This window comes from Corella eumyota, chromosome 1, assembly GCF_963082875.1.
Source record: "Corella eumyota chromosome 1, kaCorEumy4.1, whole genome shotgun sequence".
Taxonomy (NCBI): domain Eukaryota; kingdom Metazoa; phylum Chordata; class Ascidiacea; order Phlebobranchia; family Corellidae; genus Corella; species Corella eumyota.
Genome location: NC_137490.1, coordinates 10,050,477 through 10,062,773, shown reverse-complemented (window position 1 = coordinate 10,062,773; position 12,297 = coordinate 10,050,477). Strand labels below are relative to the sequence as shown.

The 12,297-nt window shown below is 29.7% G+C and overlaps 3 protein-coding genes across 6 annotated transcripts; 1 reads left to right on the top strand and 2 right to left on the bottom strand.

Moving 5' to 3' along the window:
* LOC145763700 (tyrosine-protein kinase ITK/TSK-like) lies at positions 1-6,997 on the top strand. 2 transcript variants are annotated; one of them, XM_082575205.1, is made up of 15 exons: positions 1-228; positions 408-503; positions 788-872; positions 966-1,118; positions 1,409-1,939; positions 2,437-2,510; positions 2,724-2,890; positions 3,023-3,160; positions 3,318-3,448; positions 4,124-4,255; positions 4,573-4,690; positions 5,105-5,270; positions 5,547-5,665; positions 5,755-5,900; positions 6,126-6,997. In XM_082575205.1, the coding sequence occupies exons 1-15, from the start codon at positions 82-84 to the stop codon at positions 6,356-6,358; spliced, it is 2,436 nt and encodes an 811-aa protein (XP_082431331.1). In that variant the 5' UTR covers positions 1-81; the 3' UTR covers positions 6,359-6,997. The 2 variants fall into 2 exon arrangements, with proteins under 2 accessions (XP_082431331.1, XP_082431332.1); XM_082575206.1 differs by lacking the exon at positions 1,409-1,939 and having other exon boundaries at positions 6,126-6,992.
* Positions 6,813-8,002, bottom strand: LOC145763702 (steroid receptor RNA activator 1-like). Of its 3 annotated transcripts, none has more exons than XM_082575208.1 (3): positions 7,515-8,002; positions 7,237-7,416; positions 6,813-7,165 (listed from the first exon to the last, which is right to left on the bottom strand). In XM_082575208.1, the coding sequence occupies exons 1-3, from the start codon at positions 7,995-7,997 to the stop codon at positions 7,109-7,111; spliced, it is 720 nt and encodes a 239-aa protein (XP_082431334.1). In that variant the 5' UTR covers positions 7,998-8,002; the 3' UTR covers positions 6,813-7,108. The 3 variants fall into 3 exon arrangements, with proteins under 3 accessions (XP_082431334.1, XP_082431337.1, XP_082431336.1); XM_082575211.1 differs by having other exon boundaries at positions 7,599-8,002; XM_082575210.1 differs by having other exon boundaries at positions 6,818-7,165; positions 7,554-8,002.
* A 45-nt stretch (positions 8,003-8,047) lies between these two features.
* LOC145763701 (elongation factor 1-gamma-like) lies at positions 8,048-9,684 on the bottom strand. The gene has a single exon (XM_082575207.1). It carries the CDS (start codon positions 9,601-9,603, stop codon positions 8,353-8,355), a length of 1,251 nt encoding a protein of 416 aa, XP_082431333.1. The 5' UTR covers positions 9,604-9,684; the 3' UTR covers positions 8,048-8,352.
* Positions 9,685-12,297: the final 2,613 nt, after the last annotated feature.

Here is a 12,297-nt window from a genome sequence, read left to right as displayed (position 1 = left end):
TAACTAATTTTTTGCTGTAAAAAATTATAAGGTACTAAAAATTTTGTAAATTAATGTATTTCAATTTGTGAAAGTGAAAGTATGATCAATGGAAGAGAGCAGATAATAAAAATGGGTATGATGACAAAGAGGGCACAACAAAAAAAGAGTATTGGTCCCACTAATTATAAAGAAAGAGTTTTTGTTCTAACACAAGATAAGTTATCTTATTATGAAGGGACGTTAAAGGTTAATTATTTAATTTATTTTTATTTGTGATGTAAAAACCAAACTTCACAGCCTGATCCTACACTTATGTTTTTTTTTTTGACTGATTAAATTAACTGATTTAAATATTAATCAATATAATAACTGTTAATCTGTTAATACAACTTTAAAGCATTGTTTTATTATTGAATAATTTGTAGGAAAGAGGAAAAATAAAGGGAAGTTTTAACGTGTCTGCAATTTCATTTATTGGCCCAATAATTGCAGGAGCTCTAAGCAGGACAAGTGTTTTTCAGGTAAATTCTTTGTTTTTAAACAGTTGAGACAAGTATGTTGTTACACTATTATTTCTAAATTGATATCTAATTAGGAATATTACTTTGTTAAGAACTAGTTTTTGTAATATAAATGCAATACCTAGAATAAACTAAAAGGAATGGTATTAAAAGGTTATTTAAATAGGGTTAAAAGCATACTATTATCATGACTTTTACAGATATTCCATTAATTAGTTTAATTCTGGTATGAATTTAACAGAATAGTTTCGACTTTATAAAATATAGGCATGTTTACTATTTAGATTATTCACGATGATGGTGTTATTCTTTATTGCTGTGCCAGTTCTCAGACTGATAGAGATGAATGGATATCAACCATTAAAAATAGTAAATACCTGCTTTGTGAATGATATTAAATTTTTTCAATAAATAGAAACACATAGGCTATTTAAACTATTGCTTATGTTAATTTTTTTTAAGCATGTCGTCTTCATGGACAAGAATTAGACACTTTTTATCATCCAAGCATATATCAAAGTGGTAAATGGCAGTGCTGTGGCAATTCTGAAAAATCAAATAAAGGTTGTAAACATAACGAGGAAAAATACAATAAGCCTTTGCCAAGTTTACCTCGTAAGTTTTATACCCACTTTCTAAATTGATTTTATAATCTTTTAAAATGTAAATAATATCTTTTCAAATACAAAAGTAACATATTTTTGTTAATATTTTTTTCGAGGTGTATTTGAAAGTTTCGTTTATTTGCAATGCAAACTTGCATAAGTGTGGTAAAGTTTTTGGTTTTGTGTGTATGCTGTTATGATTTTTTATTATCTGATATATCAGTGTTTTATGTAAACCATTCTGTGTAAATTTTTACTATTGTTGCTATATTTTCGTACTTCATTACATTTTATTCCAAGCTCACAAATTAAGAATACCCCCCTCACAGCAAGAATCTCTTAATGTTCGAAGAAACACTTTAGACCAGCAAATGTTTAGTGGAAGAATATCTTCTGTTCCACATGCATCATTTTCAAACGTTGAACCTGGTGGCTCATTCAATTATCCTTCACCTCACTCATTGAACATTAGTGAAAGCATAAACCAATGGACCAGCCATCACAATTTAAGCCCCACACATAACATTATTTCCAAGTCTCCCCCAGTTCCACTCCTGTTTTCACCAGGGCAGCAAAGTCGCGGTAATCTAACATTTTCCAGCAACCAGTTTAACTCATCACATCAACCTGTTGATAGTTACCCTCATCATAAACCTGTGCCTTTTTTAAAGCAACAGTTGCCAAGTGTTCCCCCTAACCCTAAAAGACTACCTAGACCAGATAAAAATGATAACACAAATTTTCCAATAAAAACTGATACACTGCCAAATAATTTTAAAGTTGGATTATCTGTTCCTCAAACATCCAATCCACCAAGAATTTCAATTCCTGGTAATAAGTTTTAACATTTTGTTTATCAAAAAGGCTTGCTGAAATAAAAAAAATTTTTAAGCATGTGCAACAAAGTGTTACGCTGGCATGTATGTTTTGTATTAATTTATCAGTTTTTTGTTTATGTTGTATATATGCTGGTTTCATTTTGTTTAAAATTTTTATTTATTAGACACTTTTAGTTTTTAATTTTATTTACTTTAGTTTTCACTTAATTTAGTTTTTACGTTTGTAGATATTGTTTAGTTAGAATATCTTTTAGTAAAACTTATAATTTATAATATAAGTTTAATCTAATTGATGTATTATCAGGAAGTGATTTGTAAGCATGTGGAATTAGTCACAGTCTCAGCCCATTATCATATTATTGTATTTCTATTACGTCAGTTTCTGTTAGCACGAATATATTTGTTCAATAAAAAAATATAAGAAAGCGTTTGATTTATTGTTTATTTCTTATTTACATTCTAATAGGTGCAACATTTTTTTATATTTAGCGGCCCCCTTACCAAGACCATCTATTCCAGTTGTTGAAGAGGAAAAAGTGGTTGTTGCAATTTATGATTTCCAAGTATGTTTTTACTTTTTTTTTTTTTTTTAAATTTTTTTTAGGTAATGTTAAACCATGTAAGTAGACAAGTAACACATTGCTTAACTGGTATTTCCTTTAGGCTAAGTAACTTTTAATTTGGACATTAAAGTGTAAAATTTGCGAATTTTATACAAGTTCAAGTTTCTTTTGTGTTTTATTACAAAATGGCAATTTTTGTATTGTTTTTTCTAGCCACAAGAACCAGGTGACATTGCTCTGAATGTTGGTGAAGTATACACAGTTTTGGAAACTAATAGAGCGCATTGGTGGAAGGTTAGAAACAACTATGGTAAAAGTGGTTTTGTTCCTTCTAACTATGTCAAGGACCAAAAAAATTTAAACAACATTGAAAATCAAAGGTTTGTTGTGTACCTTTTTAATCTGTTAGACTGCCTAAAAATAGTTTGTAAAAATAAACAATAGTCCGTAAAGGCTTATAACAAACTTACTATACATATTAAAGCTTTATTAATTCCACTTTGATACATTAGTTGGTTTCAAAAGGATATGTCACGAAGTCGATCAGAAACTTTACTGTTGGAAGATGGTAAAGAAGGAAGTTTTATAATAAGAAATTCTACCCAACCTGGTGTTGTTTATACCCTTTCTGTGCTATCTAAAAGTGGACTGTAAGTATATAAAAAAATATAAAGTCCTATTTTTGTGTTGTAATTAACCATTTAAAATTCTATGTAATTAAATTTGTTTGTGTTAAATCCTAAATATGTTTACTGTAACTGTAAAATGTTAACCTGACCTTATATTTTACGTTTTACCTCTTTCAAGTGTCAATGGTCCAAGTGTTGTGAAACATTACCACATAAAAACCAATCTACAAGGATTGTATTACTTGTCAGAGAAAAAGTCAATGGAGACCATTGAGGAATTAATCAACTATCATAAGCTAAATGCAGGAGGTAATAAAGCACACAAAACATACACACAATAAAAATACGCACAATAATGGTTTTATCAAAAATGATTATAAACTAAAAAGCTTTGTTAAAATAAATTTTCGAAACAGAAACTAATAGATATATTTACACATGTTGATTAAATCAACATTCAGTTTGCTCACCAACACTAGAATGTATGCTGTTTAATGAAATTTAAACACAAAATATTTCCTAAATGAGTTTTTATGTTTATTTTAACAAACATGATAAAATCACAACCATATGCCTTTGTTTACCATACTCTTATTAAGAATTTTAAAACATCTTGCTAGGTCATTGGTTTTTGGTTTATGTTTATATGTAAAAAAAGCTTTAAATTTAAATTAATATGTTGGTAATATATGTTAAATTTATATATGTTGTTAAATTTCATCGTAATTTGTTTTTTTTTGGACAATGCATTAATGATATAGATTCTGCATACAAAAAAAGGATTTAAATTGTAAATACTAAGTATTAATAAATAATTTTATATATTTATATATGCTCTATAAGGATATAAGCAAAAACGTGTTTTGCCAATCAGTTAAATTTATTTTATTTTTACACAAATAAAAAGCAACAATAAATTTTTGCTAATCTTTAAGATTTTTTGTATGTAATATAGTCACTTAAAACGTAAATGTGTTTTTTAAGGATTAATTAGTCGATTAAGGCAGGCCCCCACATCTCTTCATGCATATGGCCAACCTCCCACACATTTGTTTAGTAATTCAGAGTGGGAAATTGACATAAGGGACATAGAAATGTTACAGGAACTTGGAAGTGGTAAATTTCATTTTGAATTTTAAAACTGTAAATTTCTGTTAGGTTTTATGAAGTTGTTTTTTGTTTCATGAAAAACCTTAAGTATTTTCCATTTTTGGTTATTTTCTATCGCGATAGTGTAATTAAATTTGTAATGAATATAATCAATTTTTTCTAAAACAAAAACGTTAAATTTTCAATTGGTTCCTGTTGATAGAGCTGTTTAAATATAAATGCAGGCTTATTTTGCCTGAATAGGTACTTTTAATTTTCGAACAGTTATGAACTCATAAACTATTCATTTAGTTTCAAATGAACTTCAATTTTTTATATTGTAGGTCAGTTTGGAGTTGTAAGAATGGGTAAAGTTCGTGGCAAGCAAACAGTTGCTGTTAAAATAATGAAGGAAGGTACAATGGAAGAAGAAAACTTTATAGAAGAAGCGGAAGTTATGACGTAAGTGATCAAGGTTCAATCTATATTTTAATAAAAAATGGCTCAATTTATAATAATTCAGATCATTCGGAACAGCTTACAGAACTAAGTATATTCCTATTAGATACCTAATCAAATTGGAATAAAGTTATTATTTATGATGTGTTACGTAAATCTGTTGTGGGCTTTAGTAGGTGGTTACTAATTATTACTCAACGCCGTTACATTAAGCACATTTGTTTTTGTTTTAAATATTTTTAGTGTATCATAATTTAAGTAGTAATATACCTGAAGAATTTTTTTTAAGGTAAGCAGTATTATGGATAATTTTACCTTTGGAATTTACTAATAACATTACATCATTTTAGCTTTTACTTTGTTGAAGTACTTTAATAAGGCACTTTATAAAAAAAATCCACCATTTTAATATTACAGGAAACTCAACCATCCAAATCTGGTCCAACTTTATGGTGTGGTTACCAAGGAAAGGCCAATATGCATTGTAACTGAGTTTATGGAGGGAGGTTGTTTGTTAGAATACATTAGAAAACACAAACATTTGCAAACTCATGCTGATGAATTGTTGGATATGTGCTACCAGGTTGGTGCCCACTTTTATTTAGGGTGGCTTAAATTAATAGGTTTAAGAATAGCAATACTGGTGTGTAAATATAATTTGTTAAATATCAAGTTTGTGTAATATCATGGTTAAACTTAAGGAATTCATAATTGGAGATGGATAAAATTATGTGCTTTAACAGAAGGGGTTTATCTTTTTTACTTCAAAAGGATTTATCTTTTTAAGTTTTTATTTACTTGTAAATTACTATTTATCATGTTCAAGGCTATTATGTAAATGCCTTTACATATTTATTAGGTTTGCGATGCTATGAAGTACTTGGAATCTCATAATCTTATTCACAGAGACTTAGCTGCTAGAAATTGTTTAGTTGGTGGAAATAGGACAATAAAAGTTGCAGACTTCGGCCTTACTAGGTATTTTTAACAGCAACAACATAGAAAAAATTGATTAAAAAAGCGTGTATATATATAGAACAAATGTTGTAAAATTTTTACCTTTTAAGGTTTGTGTTGGATGATGAATATACAAGTTCACTTGGAAGTAAATTTCCCATTAAATGGGCAGCTCCTGAGGTTCTTAACTATACTAAATTCAGCTCAAAATCCGATGTTTGGGCATTTGGTGTTTTAACTTGGGAACTGTTTAGTGGTAAACAACTATTATTTTTATGAACCTACTTGCTTTAAATTCACAAAATGCAACTGATAAATAAGTTTAGAAAAAGCTTAGCTTAAAATTGGGGTTAAGCTAAATAGTATTAATATTACTTTGGGGTTAACCTAATAAGTCTTAATATAAATTAATATTAACTAAAAAAATAAACCAAAAAAGGGCTTAAAATCCAAATTTTTTTAAAAACATTTAAATGTTTAGGTGGTATGATGCCATATCGAGCACTCAGTAACACAGAAGTAGTAGAAAAAGTATCTACTGGTCTTCGCCTAACTCGTCCACAAAGTTGTCCCCATGATGTTTATGATTTAATGAAACAAACTTGGGATATAGAACCAGAGAATCGACCCTCATTTGAGAAACTTTTTCATCTCTTTAATGATTTGATTGATAATGTGCGCATCAAATCAGGGGAGGGCATGTATGATGCCTGATTATGTTACAATTTTCGAATGTTTTCTTTGAAATAGTGTAGTTGATGATGTTCTACACCTACCCTTAAACCTTTGTCAAATAATGAATTTTACTACAACCTAGATTTGTGCAATATTTCTTAAAAATTTTATGCATTTTTCATTATAACCTATGATTTTATTTGTAAGCATAAATTAAAGTTCATTGTTTTTTCCTATTTAAATTACGGCAATCAGCAAAGATACAATGTTTTATTTTCGATTTTTTACGTTAGGTTTAAACTGTTGTTTAACTTTTTTATTGCACTTTTTAAATGTCATCTGAATTTAAGTAAACATAACTGTTTTTATTTACTTTCTTTATCTATGCTGTATAAGACTTTATGTTTTTTTATGACCGGTATAAATTACTAAAATTCCGATACAAAATCTTAACTGATTATAAATAGTTTTCTGCACCTAACAAACACTGTAAAATAATAATCTCAAAGCAGCTTATAAAAGTACTTTTTTCAGCATGGTTTAAAAATTTTATAAAATAATTTTTTTTTTTTTTATAAAAGTAAATATTATTTCATTAGCTTCAAGTATTGTTAATCCGAATTTATATCAATGCAGTTTTGGGCAATTCTTATTTTAGAAAATACTTCAATTTGCAATATATATCTTCACAATAAAAAGAACTCAAAAAAGTTTTTTTTTTACAAGAAAATACAAATTATTTAATTTGTATACAATATTTCACAGTAAAAAACAAAATAAAAATACAATTTAATTTTTTCTTAGTTCCGTAATTAGTTTTTTAATGCCAATCATCCATTGTCGAACCTTAAAACAAAGTAGTGTTTAGTAAGCAGTAAAGCAAATTTAAATAGTTCTACGAAGTTATTTTCTATTACCTCTGTAACATAATTGCACATTAGCAAAACATGTATATCCCATGCTTTATCGTAGGATTCAAGTAAAAGGAATTCTACCAACTTGTTCATTTTGTTTAAAACCTCTTGTGAAATAGATTTGCTTTCAATCATATTTTTTAAGATACCTATTTTTTTCGTAATAGCAGCGCCCTCTTTTTCCTACAAAATAATATTTTTTTAAGTTTATTGTAGTACAAACCATAACATAATTTAAAAAATTTTATTTTTTAAAAAAAGTAACAATATAGTTTACCCACGATTTTTAAATTAGATTTGTTATTGCACAGATTAATTACATTGGTTTTTGAAATAAGATTTGTTAATGCAAGTAGTTCTGATACCAAGTCAAATTCTTTTATTGTACATTTTTCAATAGATTTAGTTTCATCCAATGTTGTTGTTTCGTTATTTAAAGCATCAATTCTTTCATTTTTATCTGTAGATCCACTGTTTTTAACATTGGGTTTAGTTGGATCAAATATATTTATAGATGTTTGGCAAAAACTAGGTACTTTATTAATATTTGGTACTACTTCGTTAATGCTATAATCATTTACATTTTTGCTTATTGGAGGGGGGAGACTTGAATTTAACACTGATTTATCCACAAGATTGTTTGGTGGGGGGTTGGTTAAATGGGAAACTCTTTTATTCAAAAGATTTCGCCTTCCAGTCTGGCCTGATTTAGCTTGGTAAGTTAGATTAGGTGGATCATTCCACCCTGGACCTCCTGGGTCCATTTTTATGATTTTGATTTTTAAATAGCTTAATTAAAACCTAAAATTTGTCCTGCAATTGAAAAAGCTTTTTTTTAGTGTGCCCAAAAACTACAAACATTCCACGAAAACATGATTTAGTTTATTACTACTTTAATTTTAAACAAAATTTAATCTAAACCTTAAATTGACACCAAAATATTTTATAGGCTATAATCAAAAGTAATAAACTGATTTCTTATGTTAGCAAAAGAAAGTTAAGCTAACAGACAAATTTGAAACTATAAAACGATGGAACTATGTTTAACATAAAATAAAAAAAGTGAATTTTGATTAAGTTCATATTTTTGTAGATATACTTTTCACAAGTTCATTGATTTTACTTAAACACTTCATATTCCACTACCGTTCTGCCTTGGCCAAAATCACCTTCGACATTCCAGAAACATTTGACAGCTTCTTTCACTTCTTGGTTTTTAATATCCAACTTTTTCCAATCATAATAACAATAGTCTGTCTGCCAATCCGGGGATCGTTCGAATGCAAGTTCCTGACCAAACCAAAACCACATTCCTTCGATCTCAAATTTATTTTTGCTTCCTTCAGCCCCTGACAATACAATCATGTTTCCAAAACCAAATTTTCTTAGCTTTTCAATGCGTTGAAGCATGCCACTAACCATATTTCCAGCCATAAAACCCATTGCTAGTTCATCATTGTATTTATAGCTACAGTGCCAAATTGAATATTCTTCAGGAAACTTCTCAAAGAAATAGGTCATATACTCATCAGCTGATAGGTTAGAATATGTTCTTTTCCACTCATCCATATCATAACTGCACTTTGATGCAGTACCCCAGGGATCAACTTTTTTAACTGGAGCTTCAGGTTGTACTTTTAGAGAATCTCCAGCTGCATTGGTTTTTACCTTATTTACCTCCTTTTTTGCAGGTTCCTTCTTTTTTGATGCTGCTTTTCCACTAATTTCGTTAAATTTTTTTGCATCAAATTGAGCCATGTTTTCACATAATTTTACATCACCTAAAACTGCTTTAAATTCAGGTTGATTAACCAAAGTAACAAACCACCGGTTAACATTTCCATAGGCACTTCGAAAGCTTGGCTCTAACACATTGGTGTATAACATTAACAATGTACATGCAACAGAAATATCAGCTTGACTAACACGTTCACCAACCAAAAACGTTTTACTTAAAAGGTGATTATTTAGCACGTTAAGAACAGATTTAGTAGTGACCTTTGCTTTTTCCGTTGCTTGCTTGTTATATTGCATGATGCCTAACGTTGGATAAACCCAAGTGCAGGCACTGGGAAGAATGTCGTTGTCAGCAATTCCAATCCATTCTAACACGTCGGTTTCGTTATTTCCCCCCCTTGTGATGTCATCGCCCACGAAATATGAGATCGCATTGGTTTCAGAAAGCAATATGTCACCCTCCTCAAAAGCTGGCACTTTTCCAAGGGGAAATTTCTTAAGAAAACATTCACTTTGGTTGGTTACTCCTGCCACGTAATCAGCTAACTTAATATCCTTTTTACTGTATTGTGCAGCAATTAAAATTTTCTGCGCCCTGAAGTTATTGGGATAAGTATATAATACGGCTGCCATGTTATACGGTTTTTAAATTTAAAAAAAAATCTTGGAAAAAAATGACACGTGTACCACACGCCAAACGAAACTTTAACTCAACCGGTTTGTAGAAAAGGAGGTTTCTTGAAAAGTAGGATTAAAGTTAATTTATATTTTCGTTTGATGTCGCAATATACTTTTTTTTATTATGGTTCAAAATCTTAGATTTTCAAAAATATTGTTATAGACAGTATTAATATTATTATTATTACTCTTATTGTTTAATTTTTTTTTTGAAAACGGATTACTTTTGTTGTCATTAATTAAATCTTTTAAAATTTTAATTTGTATTTGGTATTATTATTCTGTATGTTGCTATTAAGAATAAAGATATATTTCTCGCTAATTAATATTACTATTTTTTTGGTTTGTTTATGAAATGCTTGATTATAAGTTTTAAGGCCCGTTCACACGGCTGGGGTTGCTTTGCTTAGCGCTACGTTACGTTACGTAACTTTGCGAGTTTTTGTTCAGACTGTTACGAATTCTTACGTGGCCAATAGGTGGTAGAATATTATTTTACATAGCAACCGGCCGTTTCTAAGAAAGCTACACTTGTCGTCTGCTTTAATTTTTGCAATAGTACATAGTTGGGTAACAAACATAAAGTTTCTCCTTGTAATTAATTATTATTAATTATTTTTTTTTAAATGCGTTCCTTTACAAAAAAACAAAAAGTTGCCCTGGCAGTTTTGCTATCCCATCACAAGTGTGGTACCATAAGAAAGTATCACGTTCATCCTATTCTTCAAAATAGAGAAAGTTTGGGTATGACTTTTAAAAATGTTTTCGAATTGCCTTTTTTAAATATTAAAAAATAATATAACGACTTTTGTTTTAAAAGCGAGATTTTCGAATGTCACCAGAAAAATTTGATTCTTTGGTAAATTTAATTGGCCCTTTAACAAAAAAAACAAACTACACCAATGCGAAAGCCAATAAGTGTTAAAGAAAGGCTGGCAATAACTTTAAGGTGAAATAAATTAAATCGGTGCTTGTTAATTTTAGTAAATAAGGCTTTTAAGCTTAAATAATATTTAAATGTATATATTTTTTAGATTTTTAGCTACAGGGGATTCCTACAGCACGATTGCCAATTCCTATAGAGTTGGCAAAAGTACAGTCTCGGAAATTATTCCCGAAATATGTGAAGCAATTTGGTCTGTTCTTCAACCAATTTATTTAAAAACACCATCTACCCCTTATGAATGGCTTCATATTGCGAGGGATTTTTGCCAAAAATGGCAATTTCCGAATTGTTTGGGAAGTATTGACGGGAAGCATATCCAAATACAAGCGCCTATAAATTCGGGATCTCTTTTTTTTAATTATAAAAAAACTTTTAGCATTTGTTTGATGGCAGTTGTTGACGCCGATTACAATTTTATATATATAAATGTCGGTGCATATGGAAGGCAGAGTGATGGCAGTGTTTTTTGTAATTCTTTATTTGAAAAAAAACTAGATAACAACACACTTGGTTTGCCTAACGATACTACATTGGGTTTTTCTCAAACGGTTCTTCCCCATGTTTTTGTAGGGGATGAAGCGTTCCCTTTGAAAAAAATTTAATGCGTCCATATCCTGGAAAAAATTTGGGGTACCCTGAAAGAATTTTTAATTATAGACTGTCAAGAGCTAGAAGGATAGTAGAAAATGCATTTGGCATTTTAGCTTCAAAATGGAGAGCCTTTAGACGTCCGCTTTCTTTACACACTTCTCGGGTGGATACAGTGGTGAAGGCAACATGTTGTCTTCATAATTTCCTGCGAAGGGAAAAAAAATATATTTCTTCGTGTGACCTAGACTACGAAGATAGTCGAGGAAACGTTACACCTGGGGCTTGGCGAAGTGAAGGAAATAATTTTTTAGAATCGACGCAACAAAGAAGACGCCATTCCGCTGCAGCTGGCAATGTCAGAGAAATGTTAAACTACTTTGTTAGTGATGGCTGTGTTTCGTGGCAAGATCAAATTATAAACAAAATTTAATACTTTTATGTAAAAAAAACGTAATATTTCTAATTAAATAAATGCTGTAACCTAATAGTCTATATGTAACATACATGTCTTTTGTTATTTATTATTATTAAAATATATATTTTTTTATTCAATTTAGTTTTCAAATTCAAGGTTGTGAATCATTTGCAATATATTAACTCGTAATTTGGATTTTTTTTCTTTGCCAAGACTACGCATTTTGGCCGCTATTATTTGGCCAAAATGATAATCTTCATCTTCGATTTTATCTATTGAAATTTAAAAGAAGGTTATAATCACACCAACCTCAACTTCCCTTTTTTAATAAAAACAGCATAAACACCTGGAGATTTTAGGCAATCCAATATAGCCGCTTCAAACTCCGTGGTGGACTGCTTATGTCCACGTCGCCTTTTAGATGGCTGGGACGTAACCAACTCGTTTTCATTTTCAGAATAAGTGTGTAATATTTCAACACAGCTTATAGATGGATCTTCAACTACAGACTAATATTAAAAAAAAAACTAAAGTGAAAAAAGAGACAGTACTTGGAATATATTAAAGTGGGGTAAAAAAAGAGAGTCGAACTAATGACTTAAGTTTGGCTTCAGTGACACGCCAACATAAAAATATAGACACGCCATACCGTTTTGTAAGACACGCCACATCGCTTTGTGAGACACGCCATGCCGTT

Excerpts from the sequence above, each read along its gene's own strand:
- LOC145763700 (XM_082575205.1), top strand. The coding sequence starts at position 82 with ATGATCAATGGAAGAGAGCAGATAATAAAAATGGGTATGATGACAAAG. Across the intron at positions 504-787 it reads GCAGGACAAGTGTTTTTCAG|ATTATTCACGATGATGGTGT; the intron begins GTAAATTCTTTG and ends TTTACTATTTAG. Across the intron at positions 3,449-4,123 it reads TCATAAGCTAAATGCAGGAG|GATTAATTAGTCGATTAAGG; the intron begins GTAATAAAGCAC and ends GTGTTTTTTAAG.
- LOC145763702 (XM_082575208.1), bottom strand. The coding sequence starts at position 7,997 with ATGGACCCAGGAGGTCCAGGGTGGAATGATCCACCTAATCTAACTTAC. Across the intron at positions 7,417-7,514 it reads ACAAATCTAATTTAAAAATC|GAAAAAGAGGGCGCTGCTAT; the intron begins GTGGGTAAACTA and ends ATTATTTTGTAG. Across the intron at positions 7,166-7,236 it reads TGTGCAATTATGTTACAGAG|GTTCGACAATGGATGATTGG; the intron begins GTAATAGAAAAT and ends CTTTGTTTTAAG.
- LOC145763701 (XM_082575207.1), bottom strand. The coding sequence starts at position 9,603 with ATGGCAGCCGTATTATATACTTATCCCAATAACTTCAGGGCGCAGAAA.